The 19,205-nt window shown below is 52.3% G+C and overlaps 9 protein-coding genes across 9 annotated transcripts; 4 read left to right on the plus strand and 5 right to left on the minus strand.

The window, feature by feature from the left end:
• Positions 1-112: 112 nt before the first annotated feature.
• On the minus strand, positions 113-2,032 carry A1O5_02410 (uncharacterized protein; the record flags this gene model as incomplete). Its single annotated transcript, XM_007743026.1, has 3 exons — positions 113-1,237; positions 1,292-1,759; positions 1,808-2,032. 3 exons carry the CDS (start codon positions 2,030-2,032, stop codon positions 113-115), a joined length of 1,818 nt encoding a protein of 605 aa, XP_007741216.1.
• Positions 2,033-2,955: 923 nt separating this feature from the next.
• Positions 2,956-4,566, plus strand: A1O5_02411 (uncharacterized protein; the record flags this gene model as incomplete). The annotated part of the gene is made up of 4 exons (XM_007743027.1): positions 2,956-3,205; positions 3,249-3,355; positions 3,515-3,689; positions 3,734-4,566. 4 exons carry the CDS (start codon positions 2,956-2,958, stop codon positions 4,564-4,566), a joined length of 1,365 nt encoding a protein of 454 aa, XP_007741217.1.
• A 915-nt stretch (positions 4,567-5,481) lies between these two features.
• On the plus strand, positions 5,482-7,404 carry A1O5_02412 (uncharacterized protein; the record flags this gene model as incomplete). The annotated part of the gene is made up of 4 exons (XM_007743028.1): positions 5,482-5,770; positions 5,856-5,987; positions 6,069-6,380; positions 6,575-7,404. 4 exons carry the CDS (start codon positions 5,482-5,484, stop codon positions 7,402-7,404), a joined length of 1,563 nt encoding a protein of 520 aa, XP_007741218.1.
• Positions 7,405-7,711: 307 nt separating this feature from the next.
• On the minus strand, positions 7,712-8,979 carry A1O5_02413 (oxidoreductase; the record flags this gene model as incomplete). The annotated part of the gene is made up of 4 exons (XM_007743029.1): positions 7,712-7,996; positions 8,073-8,144; positions 8,243-8,775; positions 8,883-8,979. 4 exons carry the CDS (start codon positions 8,977-8,979, stop codon positions 7,712-7,714), a joined length of 987 nt encoding a protein of 328 aa, XP_007741219.1.
• Positions 8,980-9,948: 969 nt separating this feature from the next.
• On the plus strand, positions 9,949-10,719 carry A1O5_02414 (uncharacterized protein; the record flags this gene model as incomplete). The annotated part of the gene is made up of 1 exon (XM_007743030.1): positions 9,949-10,719. One exon carries the CDS (start codon positions 9,949-9,951, stop codon positions 10,717-10,719), a length of 771 nt encoding a protein of 256 aa, XP_007741220.1.
• Positions 10,720-11,435: 716 nt separating this feature from the next.
• Positions 11,436-12,091, minus strand: A1O5_02415 (uncharacterized protein; the record flags this gene model as incomplete). The annotated part of the gene is made up of 3 exons (XM_007743031.1): positions 11,436-11,467; positions 11,555-11,672; positions 11,810-12,091. The coding sequence occupies 3 exons, from the start codon at positions 12,089-12,091 to the stop codon at positions 11,436-11,438; spliced, it is 432 nt and encodes a 143-aa protein (XP_007741221.1).
• A 762-nt stretch (positions 12,092-12,853) lies between these two features.
• Positions 12,854-15,864, minus strand: A1O5_02416 (alanyl-tRNA synthetase; the record flags this gene model as incomplete). Its single annotated transcript, XM_007743032.1, has 3 exons — positions 12,854-13,027; positions 13,090-15,707; positions 15,768-15,864. The coding sequence occupies 3 exons, from the start codon at positions 15,862-15,864 to the stop codon at positions 12,854-12,856; spliced, it is 2,889 nt and encodes a 962-aa protein (XP_007741222.1).
• A 757-nt stretch (positions 15,865-16,621) lies between these two features.
• Positions 16,622-17,539, plus strand: A1O5_02417 (uncharacterized protein; the record flags this gene model as incomplete). Its single annotated transcript, XM_007743033.1, has 1 exon — positions 16,622-17,539. One exon carries the CDS (start codon positions 16,622-16,624, stop codon positions 17,537-17,539), a length of 918 nt encoding a protein of 305 aa, XP_007741223.1.
• A 499-nt stretch (positions 17,540-18,038) lies between these two features.
• A1O5_02418 (uncharacterized protein) lies at positions 18,039-18,823 on the minus strand (the record flags this gene model as incomplete). Its single annotated transcript, XM_007743034.1, has 3 exons — positions 18,039-18,383; positions 18,480-18,608; positions 18,719-18,823. The coding sequence occupies 3 exons, from the start codon at positions 18,821-18,823 to the stop codon at positions 18,039-18,041; spliced, it is 579 nt and encodes a 192-aa protein (XP_007741224.1).
• Between the last annotated feature and the right edge of the window lie 382 nt (positions 18,824-19,205).

Genomic DNA, 19,205 nt, shown 5'->3' on the forward strand with positions numbered 1-19,205 from the left:
TTCGGATGGCGCGGGTCTGTCTGCTCTGCACTATTGGCGACGTCCAGTCTCCACGCGTCCGCAGACGTTGCGGTAGTGGCGAGTCCTTCAGTCGACGGCGCTGAACCTATCTCTAGAAGGTCTCTGGGCTGTTCAGCTGAAAGCTCTGGACCAGTGCTTCCCAGTTCAACCATCCATCTTCGCTGCGATCAAATCCAAGCTCATCAACACCGGCATCTCCAAGTAGATGTGCAGGAAACCCGTCGCCGTGGAATCCGCCGTCTCTAAATCGGCCGCCATCCTGGAATCGGTCCTCCGCGACCGCCGATGGATGTTCTCCGATGCTCATTCCTGCATTACGTTCTCGGATCCTTTGCCTTATCAGCATGGCCTTTGCCCTGAGAGCCGCCAGCACTGATGATTTCGAACCAAGCCGGGTTGCAGAGTCGTCCCTCATGCTGTCAGAGAATGACCTTTCTATCGCCTGCCATGCTCGGTCGGCGTTGGGGCCTTCGGGTTGAACACAAAGATGCCACAGCACATACATCGTGACATGATACTGTGGATAAATCTTTCCAGCCCATGCGTATTGCTTCAACAGTTCGTCATCATTGATCCTGGGAAAGATGAGATCCAGCGCTTCTACCAGGTTTGCTTCCGTCGCAAAGTTGGCTTGAGAATCAGTGTTTCGTAGCAGATCCCATTGCAGCCTGGTTGTGAAATCAAGTTTCCGAAACGCAAACCGAGAACAGGCCAGAGCCAAACGATGTTGAGGTATGACGAGATTGCAGTGCGATAGCCAATGCTCCATGCGTATCTTGCATTCCTTCATGATCTGTGCTCTGATCTCTTCACGAGGAGGTGATGATGGTGATGATGATGCTGCAAGTGTTAATAACTTCTGTACCGTCTTGGCAAGGTCAATGTTGATTAATGAGAAGGTCATTGCCGTCCATCCCACTTTGGGTTCGGGAGGTTGTTGCATATCCGGAGAAATGTCTGTGTCATCGATATTCGCGGGAAGTCCGACGTCCGACGTCAGTAACAGGCTGCTCGTGTTTTGCAGACCATAATCCTCCCCTGCTCGAATATCTCGACTGAGTAAGTGCCACCACAGTCGTCGACGTATTTCTGATTGAAATGGTGAAAGACCCAATCCTTTACCGTCGCGGTGTAATCCCAATGCGTGTGCTATCCGGATTGCAAGGCCGTCCAAGATCCATATTCCTTTTCCACAATTGTGGACTCGAAGTGCAGACTGTAGAGTTTGTCGTCAGCAGTGGCCAGGCACCAAGATTAAGAGGCAGCTGACCAGGTAGATTGCCAAAGCATGAAGTCCAGTCACTGTCGGAGAATTCAAAAAGTCTCCATGAGCGAAGGATTGCTCCAATCCAATCTTGAACCGAAGTAGAAGTGTTTGTTTGTCTTGTCCCAGAGTAACTTGAGCTTCGTCATCGTCAAGAGTCGATATTGCCGCAAAGTAGATGGCAAAGTTCAGTGCTAGATCATCTAGCGGTGCCATAGCCGGGTCATCGACGATTGAATACATTTTGATCTCGTCGGTGGGAAGGTGGAGTAGCTTCAAGCCTGAGCAACCCTCCACATTGTTTATGTATATTGTCCACAGTTTCACGGCCGTCTGCTTGGGTGGATGGTAGTGAGATGGTAGTGCCGATGATGACGGCGATGAAAGGATTCCCAGTGCATTGATGGATAGAGATGGTGCTGGATGAGGTGATTCCATACGAGGTGTCATCAAGGCTGATTCGACATTGTGTTCCTGTGCCAGTCAGAATTGATGTCACATCCAAAATCTCTCGCCGCGTACCTCTTCGATAACGCGTGACAAGAAGACTTCGTTGAAGTATTGACTTGATGAGCCTTTTTGCACAAGAATGTCTTCTCTTGATCGACCATTGAAGGTGGATGGTAAAGTGGACTTTGATCGTGATGGTGTTCGATTTGGTTCTGTTGTTTCAGGTCTTGGTTGTTGTCGCTGTGCTTGAGCAAGTGACTTTTCAAGTCTTGAAATGCGTGTTGCCACATCTGCCATGATGGCTTTTTTGGTTCTTCTTATTCTTGGTCCCAAGGGCGGATAACTGCAAGCTTTACCAAGTCTTCGACACGAGGAGCATGGTTCTTTTTTATCACATCGGACCTTTCTACGATGGCAATCGTAACATGATCTTGGATTTGATCGGTTGGTTGATGTTTCTCTTTCCCCTTCGCTTTCAGATCTTGATGCATTGCTAGGTGTTGGAATGCCTAGTACGGACGACATGTTGAGTCGGTCACGAATCGTCGGACTGGTCACCTGAATCCCCGGATCGTCACTAGGTTGTCGTTTGAATCGTCTGCGGCCTAATCAGAATCGTCCCGCAGTCGTCGCCAGAATCGTCCGGCAATTGTGCGGACTCGTCGCTGAAGTCACCACTACACACCGCTAGGCTACGTCGCCTGGACAAGCACCTCTCACGGTGCGTACGGCGAGACGGTCAGTCGTTACTTGCGAAGTCGAGACAAGGAGGAAACGTCGGGCGTAAGTAACAGCGCCGACCATTTCTTGACGCCGAATCTTGGACAGCCCCCCACTGGTCGGCTCGGCCTTAATTGCGCCTCTTTTACGATCGAGCCCCTTGGGCTTCATGACAACAATCGACCGAGCACCTCCTTTTGTGTTGACAACGAAACAAAGAATGAACAGTGCTCATTTTACTCCCTCGGACATGGACACTTCTCGGTCATCGGGTCTCATACCTCTCCGAGCCGCGTATATATACTGGGCTGCGCTTCGAATTTTGATGGGCTCCTCAGCGCGGTCGCGACATCGACATGACTTGAATCCCGTTTGATATTCCTCTTACAGCACGTTCTTCAGAGACAGCAAGCCGGTTCCAACTCCAGCAAACTTTCCATCTCCAACAAGCTTGTCCAGTTCCAGCAAAGCCTGCAATACTGTTTCCTCGACCTGACGTGATGTCAGACCTCAAACAGGATCCCTCACTGGATGGAACCCCGTCAATATATACGGGCACTTCCGATCCGGATCAGATGAAAGATCAGAATGGAGACACCGACTATCTCAATTCCAATGGTGCTGGTCCCGAGAAGGCTGTACAACCTGCTCCTCAATGGGGTAGTGATGCTCCAGATGGTGGTCTTATTGCATGGGGTGTCATCCTTGGACTTTGGTGTACTGCATTTTGTAGTTTTGGTTGGCTAAGCAGTACGTTTACCCTTTTTACAGGGTGCATCACTAACTTTGATAGGTGTTGGTGTCTTTCAAGAGTATTATCAGAATTCCTTGCTCAAAGGTTACTCTGCAAGTACCATTTCATGGATTCCATCCTTACAATTTTTCTTAATGATGGGCATGGTACGTTTGTCCTTGCTCTACACGTTGCATATTTGCGTGAGCCTGGACACAGCCAATACACTGTCGACGCGATGCGTGACATCTGTCGATGTGGCAGACATGCAGATATGGCACACGCAGACGGTTCACGCAGTTTTGGCGCTTGTTAATCTCTCTCAGGGTCCTTTTGTCGGTGCCTTGTACGATAACTATGGCCCACGTTGGCTGCTCCTCGGTGGCAGTTTTCTGCATGTCTTTGGTATCATGATGACCAGTCTGAGCACCGATTACTATCAGATCCTCCTTGCGCAAGGAGTTTGTTCTGCCCTTGGTGTATCAGCAATCTTCCAACCATGTATGTCTCTCGGTATCTGTCCTGTACTCCGCTGACTCTCCTAGCCGTCAACTGTGCCGGTGGTTGGTTCAATCGGAAACGGGGAGCTGCCTTGGGAATTGCCTTTACCGGTTCCAGTATCGGCGGTGTTGTGTTTCCCATCATGGTTTCCGGACTCATCCCTCAAGTCGGATTCGGCTGGACAATGCGCATCTGCGCTTTTCTCATCCTGTTCCTACTCATCATTGCCAACCTCACAATGCGTCCTTATTATCCTCCTCGACCTCACAAAGTCACCGGAGCAGAATTGGTCAAACCCTTGACCGAGATTCCATTCGTCCTCCTGCTTACAGGGTTCTGCATATTCAGCTATGGCTTCTACATTCCCATCAACTACCTTCCTCTTCAGGCACTCAGTGCTGGTATGAGTACCGACCTGGCTCAATACTTGCTACCCATCCTCAATGCTGGTTCATTGTTCGGTCGTTTACTATCTGGATTTCTCGGCGATAAACTTGGTCGATACAACATCTTCATCTTCGTCTGCAACATGACCGGTGTCTGGATCCTGGCTCTTTGGCTCCCTCACAACACCAACGCAACCCTCATCGCATTCGCTGCCCTCTTTGGGTTCTTCTCTGGCGCTTATGCTTCTCTCATCACTCCCATGGTCATGCAAATCTCTCCAATACCAGAGATTGGTTTTCGTACAGGCATTGTCTTTTTTGTTGCTTCAATCGCTGGTTTGACCACAAATCCAATCAACGGTGCAATCCTTGATCATTCTGGTTGGATGGGTCCCAAAATCTTTGCTGGTGTTTTTTGTATTGTTGGTACGACCTTTGTCCTCATTGCAAGACTTAGAGAAACTGGCTTCAAACTACTTGTTCGATTCTAGGCATCAGCACTACTCATCTACTGTTGGGGATAGTTTTCTGAATGGGCAGGGTTCCGGGGGCTAGTTCAATCGAAGCAAAGTATTCCTTGACATAATACTAGCGTCAAAATACTAAGTGAGGTCCTCAGGCTACTTCAAGAAAACAACAAGAAATCCGATGTCAGACATCGCTGGAATCACCGATGCTCGGTAGTCAAAAGCAATGCTTAAGTATGGACTGGAATTCTTTCAGAATCGACCACATGCGAAGGCTCGTACAAACGCAGGGCGAACTAACTTTTGTAGACAGGTCAACTACAAGGAGATTAAATTGAGGGGCTCAGATTGTCGTGTAATGTATGTACTTGCCAACTATGCCTAGACAGTGAATGCCTCCTCCCTCGGTAGAGGGAGGCAAAGACTATACATACATACATACATACATACATACATACAGGTCTGGCGGCTTCTCGAGTCCATGCTTGCCCGGAGAGGCCGCCAGTATCATCTATCACGTTCATTCATCACGCCTCAGCGTTCAACTGCCTTGCATCCTCTACTGACCTCGTCTTGTAGGAATCTCAAGGGTGGTGATAACAGTTGAATACAAACCCGGCCATGACTTGGAAATACAGTTTTCGCTAACAGCAGAGGCAGATGGAGAGAAAGTTCATCCGACGATGCGGAGACATTTCTTTTTCATTTCTCCAGTGTCCACCTTCACAAGAAAGGGGACCTCGATCTGGCAACGTCCATTCGCTGCCGCGCACACCACAGGTGAGGAACATCGAGTGCATAACAGAGTGGACGGATATAAACGGGTGTAATGCATTTGATCCGATGAGATGACCGATTCCTCTGCCTATAATTTCACCGGCAGCTCGTCTCTTAACTGACAGCTTCCATCATCCTAAGACTGGGACCAAAAGGCTAAGAATGGCCACGACGCGTCCTTCATCGTCAATCCTCCTACGAGGCGGCACCGTGCTCACACATGGCGACAATGACCATGTCGTTCCTCTCCGGGACACTGATCTTCTCGTTCGTGATGGTCTCGTCGCTGACATTGGAAAGAACATCTCGCCTCCGAACAGCGACACGGAAGTGATAGAATGTAAGGGGAAGATCATCTCCCCTGGTTTCGTGGACACACATCATCATCTCTGGCAGACGCAGCTGAAGGGAAGACACGCCGAGCAGGGGTTGGTCGCGTACATGTATTCTGGTAGGGCCCATGCACTCTGCCGTTTGTCCGGATCGAAGGCCGTCGTCTTGTACGGCGGTTTCTGATGAGCTGGAAAAATTTACAGGCAATATGATGTCCTACGCATATACCCCGGAGGACATGTACTGGGGCCAATTGTCAGGTTGTCTAGAGGCAATCCATGCAGGCACCACGACTGTCTTGGACCATGCTCATTGCGCTTATACGCCTGGCCATGGTGAGTGAGTCCTGTGCATAACCCACCGATGGTCTTCTGCCCAGAGAGCAAGATGGCTGAGTGCATTACCCTGCGAGACAGCCACTTCGGCACTCAACGCAACTCTGGACTCAGGCATCCGCGCCATCTTCGGATACTCCATCCCCATGCGCATGTCCAGGTGGGATCAATCTCAGTGCATCCCAGACCCAGACCTCCTTCCAGAATGGGCACTCTCGCAGCTGGCCGAGCTGGCCGAGAAACATAACAATCGACCTGCCGCGACGGTGGAGATTGGCATGGGGTTTGATTTCTGGTTCCTCCCTCAAGAGATAGTCCTGAGCATCTTCGGAAAATTGAGGGAAAGCGGACTAAGACTTCTGACCACTCATGTTGGTTGCAATGCCTTTATGGGTGAGTCTCTGCTGCAAATTTCGCTGGATGTCACGGGCCTGCCATTTACAGTCCACGATATGGCTGGGTGGATGTCACTTTCTTTCCTGTACTTTGACCGGAGAGAGCATCATCGAAGACAAATGTTCTTTGATGCGTTGACTCAAAGCTCCTCCTCCCTTTCGTGTTAACCGTGGCTGACTTCGGATCTCCAGGTCTCCAATCACCCATACCTAAATTTCAATCGTACAGCCTCCTCCGCACGCCTTATCCACCGACGGACACTGCACCTGCCATGCCTTTCCTGCTCCTCTCGCACTGCAACGGTCTACCGCAGGAGGACCTCTCCATCCTCGCATCGACCGGAACCCCGATCTCAAGTACACCGGGTACGGAGGCCCAAATGGGCATGTCCTACCCTGTCGCACTGGAGCCGACGCTGAAGCAGTCTCGAACCGCGAACGTCTCTCTCGGCGTCGACTGCCACAGCAACGACCCGTCTTCCATCCCCCAGCAAGCGCGCATGCTGCTGCAGCTCACACGGGTGGAGAAGAACGCCCACATCCTCGCCGAAGGGAAGTATCCGTCCAGAAACGTCACGGGCACATCAGAGGAAGTGTTCAACCTAGCCACGATCCGAGGCGCGAGATGCCTCGGCCTCGAGCATGAGATCGGAAGCATCCGCCCGGGAAAGAAGGCGGATCTGCTCATCTTCGATGCAGAGCGCAGCGTGGGCATGTTGAGCGCGGCCGAATACGATCCCGTCGTGGCGATCGTGCGGTTCAGCGAGGCCGCGGACATCGAGAACGTCATCGTCGACGGCGCGGTGCGAAAGAAAGCAGGCAAGCTGGTCGCTACTAATTGTACCCGTGGAGTTGAGGAGAAGAGGATGGTGATGGAGTGGAGTGACGTGGCGGAACAGGTGCGACGCAGTCAGAGGGAGATCCAGCACCGGATCGACGGGCTCAGCCTCGAGAAGGCCCGGGACATGATGTTGAGCGCCTATCATACGGACGTGAGCAGGCTCGTGGATGCTGCTGAGTAGGATAGGAGGTCGTATGAGTTCAAGGCTAGGCGGGATAGCTTACCTGGGTAGCCGCCTACTTGGTACCTACTTGGTACCTACATGGTTGAAGATGCAGTTGACTTTTCGATCATGCACCAAGTCGAGTTTATCTGAGTACTGACAGCTTGCTGCTTTCCTTCGCACCCACACACCCGCCCGCCCCCCATGCACCTCCCTTCCCTTGCCTCCCCAATGCCCAGAGGCTCGGGGCCTTTGATATGATACGACATGCACCGTCAACCATGCAAATCCAAATCCAATTCTGGACGCACACCACGAGTCTATGTTACAATTTACTCCCCCCACCGGCAGCGCCACTCTTCTCCTTCCCTTGGCGCAAAACAACACTATCGACCCTCCTCCCTTCGTCGTCCTGCTCCGCGACCTCCAAGACAGGGAAGCGGGCGGGCATGATGCGGCGGGGCGGCCGCTCGCTATCCGGCATGAGGCTGTAGCGCGAAAAGTCCGTCACGCCCTTCTTGCGCAGGAAGTCTTCGTCCAGGTCGAGCAGGCCGTTGACTTCCTCGGCAGGCGATTGGAGCATTGCGAGGATGGCGTCTGAGTAGATTGTCTGTGGCGGGTGGGGAGGTGAGTGTAAATACTAAGGAGGTAGTGATGGAGGGGGGGGGGTGGGAACTTGAACTTACGGGCTTTCTCAAGTCCTTGAGGAGTTCTGGGTCGCGTTTCACCGATTCTTGGGTCGCTGCCGATTCGATGGACTGGGAACCGCGTGCCACGAGTTAGTCGATGCTTAAATTCCATTTGCCTTTCCCTTGTGGCTTGGGGCGGTAGACAAAATGCAAATGCAGGAACATACCACGGCAGGCCAGATGCTCGTGATGGCCATGTCCTTCCGACCCTGCCTGACGAAGTCCATCGCGAGACCCTTTGTCAAGACGCTCATGCCGACCTTGCCAATCGCGTAGGCCGTCTTGCCACGGAAGAAGCGCGAATAGATGGGCGGCGACACCACGATGATGCGTCCCTTCCAGCCCTGCTTTCCGAAATGCGGCAGCGCCGCCGACACGGCCGCGTACAGCCCCTGCGGATTGACCTGCTGGAGCAGCATGAACCGCTTCACGGGTGTCGTCTCCACCGCCGACCACCAGATCGCGCCCGAGTTGTAGATCAGCACGTCCAGTCGGCCCAGCCGTCGGACCACTTCGTCGACCAGGTCCTTGACGTTGTCCACGTCGCGCACGTCCACGGGCAAGGCGAGCGCCGAGCCGCCGGCCTCGGTGATCTCGCGGGCGACGGTGTTGATGGTAGACTCTGAGGAGTTTGGGTCCGGCGGGAACGACGAGGCTGGGATGGCGCTGGCGTCGGATGTGGTTTTGGCGGCGATGACGACTGAGGAGCGTTAGGAGAAGCCGGATCGATGGATGATTGACAATGATGTTTTTACTGTGACGTCGCGAAGGAGAATGGGCCAGGGGTTCCCCAAGATAGCAACTCACCGAAGTAGCCGTGTTTCGCGAGGTCAATGGCAACCTGGCGGCCTATGCCCCGTGACGCGCCGATGATCAGGCAAACCTCCTTGTTGTCGGGATTCATCTTGAAACCTCTCCTTTGTTTTTTAACCACCTATCCTCCCAAACATACGAGCCTTCCAGAGTTCAACTGGAGGGAAGAGATACATATACACATGAAGGTAACATTGTTATGGCCGTATGTGAGGGGGGTTGAGAAGATGAGCACGCCATGTTATTCCCAAGGACTTTACGCGGTAGATGGATCACTAATACTATTCGGCCTCCTTTTCCCCAGAATTTGTCGGGCGACATATTGCACGCAGCCTGATGTGCCTCGGCCGCCAAGGCTGAATGTCCCAATTACCTCATGGTGCCAAGACTGGATATGGCTCTTGGCAGGGGCAGCACAGAAGGCTGTTAAAGTTACTCGGTGCTTGTCATTCCTCTGTGGTCTCGCTGCTTATTCTGCTCCCACACGATGGTAACTTGTCAACCAAAGGGGTGCCTTCCCATTCTAGGCTCCACACCCAGAGCACTGCGAGTGTTGGTCGTTCAAGTAGTAGAACTTGTCGAGATGAATATTGGTCGCCTCTATCTCTGCACGTACCCGGGCCGTCGAGAGAAACTCTGTAAGTCAAAAGTCACAAGGTGAGGGAATAATGTAGGGATTGCTGGTTTGTGGTTCGAAGCCAGGCTGCGAAGTCTATGTGCGAGAAGCTCTAACAAGCTCGCATGAGCCATCTTTGTCGACCAATTGTCTAGAGGTCCTCTCAAGGTAGGTCCTCGTCGCGGATCCACCGCGAGCAAAAGCTTCTTGGACTCCAGAGTATATAGAGCGTGGCAGGGGGCCATCAGAACAGTTGCCAGTTCACTCACGCACTTCCAAGTCTGGACTCCTTTCTATCGTGGATAAAATCTCGATTCTACACAACAACCGCGAGTCTGGTCAACAACCACCTAACCGATGGATTCCGCCAACTTCCTCTCATCACAAGCCCTCGCTCGATCCCAACGCAGGTCCTGCCCCTTGTCAAACCTCTTCGTGCCAGAGATGATATCTCCGGCCTCTGCAGGTGCTTACCTCGCTACCTTGGGCATTTCTTATTCTGAAGATGGTGAAATCACTACAGATCCCCATCTCCGAGGAGTCAACTTCTCCGATCTACCAGCAGGTGTTTGCGAAGAATCCGAAGCTTCGCCTAGGGTCCCGTGGCGTCTTCCCTCCGGCGAGGTCCCTCGGGAGTCCAACCAAACGGATAGTTGCAGTTACATATCCGACGAAGAACCATTCGACCTGGACAGCATCGACAGCTCCTCCGACGAAGAAGTCGAAGGTGAACCGTGCAGAATGGACGTTGAGGCCGTCTGCGACTCCGACGAAGAACCAACAACCGAAATGGACAACACCTCTCTCAACTCTTCCGCCCATACACGATACCTCTGCCTCGTCGTCATTACCGACACGCGGCCCGAACCCGACAACCCACACGCACCCAACAAGGAATACGTCATGAGCCTTGAGGTAAAGCAGGATAAACCCTTCACCAGACACCACATTCGTCTGCCCCACGCTGCGCTTACCGTCCATCTACGCTGGGATGACTTTACCACGGTGCCAGAGTACCAGGTCCGCCGGTTTTGGCAGGTCCCGCGTCATAGGCACGAGATGTCGATAGTCCACCACGGCCTCATCGACTTGCCTTGTAGGACCGGTCCGTGTTCTCGGAGGAATTTTGGCCTCAGATCAGAGGCACATCAGTGGGTGGATGAGAACCTTCGTCATGTAAACGGAGACAGTGACGAAGAGGTTCGTCTGGAGTAAAATGGTGAAAGACGCTGGATTTGAACGTCGGTCTAGGGAAAGGGGTTACTAGGATTGTTAGGTACTGGTGTTTGTTGTGGTAATACTGTATGGGCAAATTGCCGTTGGAGGATCACTCCGGTGGAAAGTTGAGGATTGTTCGACCCGTTTTCGGAAAAAGGGGAGGACAGAGAAGGGTATTTTGTATACCACATTGTCGCCACCAGCGTCTTGATACTGTAGCTGTATACTACCACTATCTGTACGCAGTATTGTACAAATTTGGATACTGTTATCGATGACGGATCTCCACGGCTTAATATTCCTCTTTCTTGGGTGGCCTCTGCCTTCGAAATTTCTTCCATTTTGAGGGCCGATTTTTCTCTTTCTCAACCTTGAGCTGAAGCCTCCGTACGAAGTTCGTTCAGTATTACACTCAATGTTTCCGCTTGGTTAGCATAGAACAAAGCGAAATGCGGCCCCGTAGTGATCGGTGCTCCAATGACACTTTTTTTTTTTTTACCAAGCGGTACACTCCTATATACGTACCGTCTCTGTGCCAACTCAGGGACTCTGAACCTCGACACATCCAGTGGTTGCCTGGCATATAGCCCTCACTTACTGCAAAGGAGACTCTTCTGCCTAGCAACGTGGCAGGTAGTGGCATCGGCACAATATCTCTCACATCACTAGCTCTATACCTCCTGATCGGCTTCTCTGTAGTCCCTCCGATCTATTTACTCCTTGATTTTCTTCTTCTGGAACAATCCTGCGCACGCACGGTGTCAGTTCTTTCCCGAGCTCCTGGACACGAGCATGGGCCATCGTGGTAAGTTTAACGGCAAGGGAAGCTTACCAGGGATCTCCGGCATCCACGAATCTCGCCTGCTGGTAAAAAACTCGCCCTTCGGCGGCAGGTCTGTCGGGTGGTCGAGCGTGCCGTAAAAGACGTAGACGAAATCTCCTGCATTTGCCTGGGCGTATTCGTCAACGTTAATCGAAATGCTGCTGACAATGTTCCAAAAAATGAGACGAAATGGCTGTGGTGGCAGGGTCGTATATTCCACGATGTGCATGCGTGAGTGGTAAGGACATGTAAACTATTACTCACACCATACTCCAAAAGCCCGCTCCCACATTCCGTACAAAACTCCCTATGCAAGATCGTGCCCGTCCCGTTGTCCGCCTCGTGGACCTTGACTGCATCATCACCCTGCGTGATCTTGAAGCTAGATCGCGGGATCTTGCTCGTGATCCCAAAGTTCCCGCCGGTGAACTTCTTGCAGTTACCGCAGTGGCAGATGGAAGTGCGGGCCTCCTTGTCCGGGTCGTGCAGCGTGATTTCATAGCGGATTCTGCCGCAGTAGCATCCGCCTGGGATGGTGCGGCTCATTTCGATAGTAGTTGTCCTTGCGGGATATTTTTGCTCGCGGATGCTCTCTGGGTGGACGTCCAGGCCCTCAAGTGTGCGGCACGCGGAGGGGGAAAAATTCCTGAGGTTTCGCGGGGATGAAGAGGAGGGGTGTCGATATTGTACTAATTGTGTCGAAAGAGCTCTTGCCCGTTGCAGAGCCGGTGGTGAAGCTGAAGACGGAATTGTAACGCGGACTTGCGTGATATCGACGCTTAGCCTAGGATGAAGGAGGCGGAATGGCAGACTTTGCATTTCTCGCTGGTGAACCTTGACTTTCACGCGAGTGCGCCTCAAGGTGAAGCGGATGATACGGATTGGCAAATGCAGAGGAAGCAAGCTGCAAAGTGTCTATGTGCTCGGTTTAATATTCGACGTCGACATCACGCCTCGACGACAACGTCATTTCGTCCTTCATTCGTCATATTTCCTAATTTGGTTGGCCATCTTGGCCGCTCATTGGACGACGGGAGCATTGCCCGTCTTGACGGCTGATTGGACTGTGTTGCACCTTCACAAGGCTGCGAGGCTGACAAGAGCAATGGAGGTCGAGGGTGTTTTTCGCATTTATCACCAGGCGCACCAGGGGTATCTATCTGATGCTACACGTACCCGTGTTTGACATGTCTCAAACAATCCTTGCGCAGCCGGTGCCGACAGATCCTGCTCGTGTAATGGCGGGGGTCTTCTCTAGCCTGTCAAACTTCAATTTCCATCCATCCATTGCATTTCCGCTCTACGCAGTCATAGCTTGAATTTCTCCAAATAATCCGTTGCAGCCTTCAACGCCTCGTCGATCTTGGACTGTTCCGTTCCTGTGCCAATGGCAACTGGCTCCTTGCCACCAGCTTTGCCGCCAACAAGACTCGATACTGTTGACGACCACTCCGGAGATTTCATACCGGCTTTTAGGCCATTCTGCGAGGATCCACGTCAGCAAATTTACTCTTGCATTCTTCGCAGAGGCTAAAAAAACTTACCTGGCCGACAAAACATCCATGGTAAACCTTGCCCTCAGGATCCATCTCATCAGCGACAATAATATACACGCTCTTGTCCTTCATCTTGCTCTGCACATGCTTGACCACATCTGGTACAATCTTGGGATTTCCTCCGATCGGCAACCTCAGAACCGCCCCTTGGGCCTTGGGATTCTTGTCAAAATATTCCGTTATCGTGTCGATGGCCTTCTTCGTCTCCTCTTTCTGCAACTTTTTCTGCTGTTCGAGAATCTCCTTGGTAATCTTGGCAAAGCGATCTCGGAATTGTGACTTTCTCACCGCGGATATCGACAAGTTGTTGAGTTCAAGCTGTGTGGCCTTGGCTTCTTGTTCCTTCGGCGAGCCGAATGGCATCTTCTCAAGCTTGTCGAGTTTCGCAGAGAACTCTTCCGCCACGCGTTGAACTTCATGGGCGTCCTCGCCAGTGACGGCGATGATTCTTCTGATGCCTTTGGCGATGCCGCCTTCTTCGAGGATGATGAGGTCCTTGATATCGCCCGTGCTTCTAACATGCGTGCCACCGCAGAATTCGATGCTGACCGTTTTCCATCTCTCATCCTTGACATTTTTCAGGATATCGTCGACTTCAACGCCGACCGACACGACCCGAACTGGATCAGGGTAGGTTTCACCGAACACGGCTCTGACGCCTGCAATCTCCCGTGCAATCACAAGAGGCACATCCTTGGCGTATACTGGGCAATTCTGCCTGATATACTCTGTCGATATGTCCTCGATCCTCTGCAGATCAGTGTCTGAGACACCTGATTTGTGACTGAAATCGAATCTTAGCTTTTCCTGGGCAACCAATGAGCCCTTCTGTTCCACACCGTCACCCAAGACCTCCCTCAGAGCGAAGTTGAGAATATGTGTACCAGTGTGGTTATTCCGTATGGGCCATCTTCTCAGTTCGTCGTACTCAGAGATTGCCTTGTCCCCTACTGAGAAGTGACCGTATTTCATGTAACCTGTGTGGAGCACATAGCCGGCATAAAGCTGAACATTTTCCACTTCAAGTTCCGCTTGTCCATCAATGACGATGCGACCGATGTCGTACTCCTGGCCACCCTGTTCCGCGTAAAAACATGTTCGATCGAGAATAATACCAATTTCATCATCCTCTGGAATATTCTTTGTGTCGGTGTGGAACTTCTTCGCATGGTATATCGCCTGGACTGTACTGGTGATATTCTGCCTGCCGTATTTGGCACTGTCGTCCGTTTTCGTCACGCCGGGCATTTTCTCTAGTTGACCTAGATCATGCACATCCAGCTTGAGTACACCACTTGACGCTTTCTTCTGACCCTTGCTGGCTTCTTTGGCAGCCAATCTGGCAGCCTCGAACTCGTTGTCGTCAATAGAAAGGTTTCTTTCTTCAGCCATGAGCCGTGTGAGATCGACCGGGAACCCAAAAGTGTCATATAGCCGCCAGACATCGGCACCATGCAGTTTCTTTAGCCCTTGAACCTGACTCTTCTGGGCATACACCTCGAATTGCCGCTCCCCACGATCTAGTGTCTTTGCGAAAGAGAGTTCTTCCTCGTTGAGGATTTCCTTGACCTCGTCCTCTTTCGCGACGATCTCCCTGAACATGCCGCCCATCTGTTCCACCAGGGTAGGCACAATTTTGGAGAAGAAATCGCCAATTTCGACGTCGAAGTATTTCCTAGCATATCGCGCACCACGTCTCAGCACTCGTCGGACAACATATCCTCTTCCTTCATTGTTGGGGATACCGCCGTCACTGATCGCGAAAGTCAATGTCCGTACATGATCCGCCACGACTCTGTAGGCAGTGTCGATCCCGTCAACATCCTCTTTGCCGAACTTTCCCGAGTAGTGTCTGGCACCGGTGACTTCCTGGATTCGCAAAAATATCGGAGTGAAGACATCGGTATCGTAGTTGGACATCTTGTTTTGCAGGACACTGACCAGTCGTTCAAAGCCCATGCCTGTGTCGACGTGCTTGTTCGGTAGCGGCCGTAAGCTCCTGTCGGGTTCTCGGTTGTATTGGATAAACACATTATTCCATATTTCTAACACGTTGGGGTCATCCTGGTTGACGAGGCTGGCGGCGTTGCGACCACCGATGCGATCATAGTGGATTTCGGAGCAAGGGCCACACGGTCCCTGGTCGCCCATTTCCCAAAAGTTGTCCTTCATGTTACCAGGCAGTATGTGGTCCTCAGGAACCCCGACACTCTTCCAGATCTCCTGTGCCTCCAGATCGGGCTCCAGACCGCCGGCTTCGTTTCCTTCAAAGTAGGTGACATACAATCTATCCGGGTCCAGCCCGAATACCTCGGTCAGCAACTCCCAAGAGAATAGGATGGCCTCCTTCTTGAAGTAATCGCCAAACGACCAGTTACCTAACATCTCGAAAAAGGTATGGTGATAGCTGTCCTTGCCGACATCTTCGAGGTCGTTGTGCTTTCCGCCAGCACGTATGCATTTCTGCGAGTTGACCACTCGTTTATACTGGCCTTCTTTGCTCGAGGGATCGACTGTGCCGAGGAAGATAGGTTTGAACTGGTTCATGCCCGCATTTGTAAAGAGAAGGGTGGGATCCGACAGAGGAACAACGGGGGAGGATCTCACTGGATTGCAAAAAGTCAGTACTTAAGCCTCGCAAAGACGGAAGGACGGGCAGAACTCACCGAATGTATGGCCTCGTTCTTCAAAGTACTTGAGAAAGGTTTCTCGAACCTTTGGAGCGGTCCACTCGTGAGTGGTGGTGGGCGTGGTGGACGCCATTCTCGAGGTCGTGTGCCGCCGCACGGTGGACGGTCGCGGGGCGGTTGGAACGCACCGGGGAGAAGAAGTCTGAATCGATGCTGGCCGTGCGGATAGGCTGTCTCCTGGATAACCACGTCGTTGCCCCCTGGCAACGTGTCGTGACGCGAAAGTTGAAAATTTCGTGGTGAGTTGCGTATTGGGGTCGTGAGTCAAGCCCGCCGCAATTTTTGACGATCGAGGGGTGCGGCGAAGAAGAGCGCAGGTGCAGATAGTGCTGGTAATGGCGGGAGTGGCTCCTCGGTGGCAGCCCGCAGCGGCAGCTCTCGCTCTCCAAATCGCGCTTGGGCTCCGCATTCATTCACCTCACTGGCACTGGCACTGGCACTGGCACTGGCACTTGCTGGCACCTTCACCTCCTTGGTTCTCGCACCTTCCAGGCCGCCGACTATCCCCCTTTATCCTCCCCGTGAGACTTCTTTCTGATATTGCGCAAGGTGTTTTCTCACGCTTCATACGTACAATGTCAAATTACGACCCAGACCGCGAAGCGAGCTGTGTCTGCCGCACCAGAGAGAAATGAGCAAGAAGTGAAAGGAAGGGAAAATTCAAAGCGAAAGGCCAATTTTCGGAGAAAGCCCTCCTTGCCCTCCCTCCCCCCTGCGCCTGCGGCGGTGTTCGACTCCAGAACCTCCCTTACACTAAGGCAGCCTCACATCGAACTTCGACTCGTATTACGCCGCATCCTGACCACGATCAGCGAAGTCTCACACGACTCATGGCTCACTTTGCTCCCGTCACAGCAGAATGGCACCCTTCGCTTGCAAATCAACATCGCAGCAATCTGCTCAGCCATGGCAAGCGAAGGGCCGAAGACGAGCTCGAGTCTCAATCCAACATCTCGTCGCATTTCAAGAAACTCCGCCTGAATCAGGCCAATAACCAGAGCAATGCATTATCACACCAATATACGCAACCTCCCATATTCACGCCTTCGGTGGCGCCGTCGTTGCCCTCCCAGGCTCAACGGCTTCGATCCAGCTCACCCACGAGCCCCTCTACAGTCTCGTTCCGCCCACACATCGCCAACACCGATGCTCGACCCGCTCTACCTCTTCCCTCGTCCATTCAATATGACAACGGACTGCCTCCTCCACCCCATCCTACACCCGTTCCTCAAATACACATCAAGCCACCTACCCTCCCTGATGCCGACTTCATGACCGTCGACGACACCCCTCACAGGATAATCATCCATGACCTCGAGTCGGAGATTGCACAAATCGAAGCCGAGGAAGCAGCCCATAACGCCACAATATTCCTCCCAGATATAGACAAAAGGGTCTCTAGTATGCCGCAGAAACTGCTCCGGTCGCAGAATCCTGACCGACTTCCCCAATCTGCGGGGCTGCCACCCGAGAACCTAAATACAGCGCTGGTACTATACAGAGACCCCAGTAGCATATCGGTGCCAGAGGAGGAGGATGTGGTCAGAAAGACGATCATTGAGGCGAGAAGGAGGGCGAGGGAAAAGACGGCGGAGGAACAAAGAGAAAGAGAGAGGCGAGAAGCGGAGACCAGAGCTCTACAACTACATAACCAAAGGAGGGTAGAATGGGATGATGCAATGACAGACAATTCCATTCAAGGGGAGGGAGACGTGGATGACGATCTGGATGCAATGGAAATAGAATAGAGTCTGCGATCAAAGAAGCTAAATCCCCCTACGATGGTTTGAGCGCACCCCTTCTGGACGGGCGATGTGTATTGCATTCTGGCCATTTGTAGCGGGACAATGCATTGCTCAACCGTGCATAAGCTGAGTCTGAAAAGTCACTCCAGCTCCTGTTGAAGGCCGATCCTGTAGCCATGCACAACAGCAACATACCAATTGATCTATTTCATGTCATTTGGTGGCAAGCGATTCAGGGTGGTCAGCCCTGCAACCTGATTGGATTCGTTGATGCTGAATTTCCCCCGGCTAATTATGCTACTGTGCAGTGCGTTGCAAGTTGTGGTTGCTGAACCATCATACACAAGCGTAAAGGCGGATCTTTGGCCGATCTCTCGTCATCCCTGAGACAGATGACGATATGAATGTCGACCACCCCATCCCGACCGACCGCCAACCGGGAGGATTCGGTCGATAGTGATGTGAAGCCCCCTGAGTTATTTCAAATCACGTATTTCCCTCCTTAAGGTGCGACTCTTGCTGGTTCAGGTTGAGTCGGCTCCGCCGCTGCACTGGCACGAGCTGGAGGAGGTCCACTCGGAGGGTTGTAGCGTTGATCCGGGTCGACTTTATTAGGACCATTTTTTTGCGGAGGGGTGTATGCTGGAACGTATTCTGGTTCGTGATATGCAGGCGGTGGTGGCCCGTACATCCCACCCATCTGATATGCCTGTCCAGATCCGGGAGCATATGAATAGCTGCCATACGGACCAACACGCTCTTGCTGTGCCCGGTAGAAGGCGAACTGATTTGCATACTGGGGGTGTTGTTGCAAGAAGGCGGCCTTTTGACGGCGGGAGACGAGCCACTGGATTTAACTCACGTCAGTCTATCACTCAGGACATGGGATGCACAAGTCCGTCGAGTTCTAGGCTCGACAAGACTAAAGAACCAGAAAACATACTCGATGATAAGCCAGAGGCGGCAAGCCCTTTTGCATCCTCCGTCTAGCATGTAGGTGTCCTGCGAGGAAGTAGAGGGAGAAGGCCAAGAGTATCGCGGCAACCACGGCCCATTTGATGGCGTCGGCTGTCTGTGAGCAAAAAGAGTCAACCCTGGATCAAGACATCTCAAGCTTGTCATGGAGGTCAAGTAACAAGTCCAAAGCAGCGCCCGAGGGGTCGTTCGACAAGTTGGACCTACAGGAGAATACCACCAATACCCATTGTCAACCTCGTCGCCGGTGGTGTTGTTATTGCCAACAGTCCCGTCACCAATTTGTCGACCGAGTATCTTTGATGCCTCCATTGTGCTGATCGCTCAACTGGGCTGCCCAATCTAGACGTTGCTCTCGCTGCCGCAACTCAACCTGCTCTTCTTCCTCCTATTTCACAATTGTTCTTGAACCATGTATGACAGTAGTCGTTTCTTAGTCGTTTCTCAGTCGTCGAAAGCGGGTGTGGTTTGTGAGATGCTGAGAGCGTAAAGAGAACAGAGAAGACACAAGTGACCGAGATAGTGGGAAAGGAGAAGATGCGTTGAAGGGTCTGTGGAAGGAGTCGGTCTCAGGGCAGGCAGATCGAGGGGTTCGTGACACCTGGTTCTGGCAATTTGAGTTGTTGAAAGAGAGGAATGGGTGTCACGATCAACCTGTTAATAGAGGCAGAGCGTGACCCTGAATAAGACTGAT

Source organism: Cladophialophora psammophila (assembly GCF_000585535.1).
Source record: "Cladophialophora psammophila CBS 110553 chromosome Unknown aczJe-supercont1.3, whole genome shotgun sequence".
NCBI lineage: Eukaryota > Fungi > Ascomycota > Eurotiomycetes > Chaetothyriales > Herpotrichiellaceae > Cladophialophora > Cladophialophora psammophila.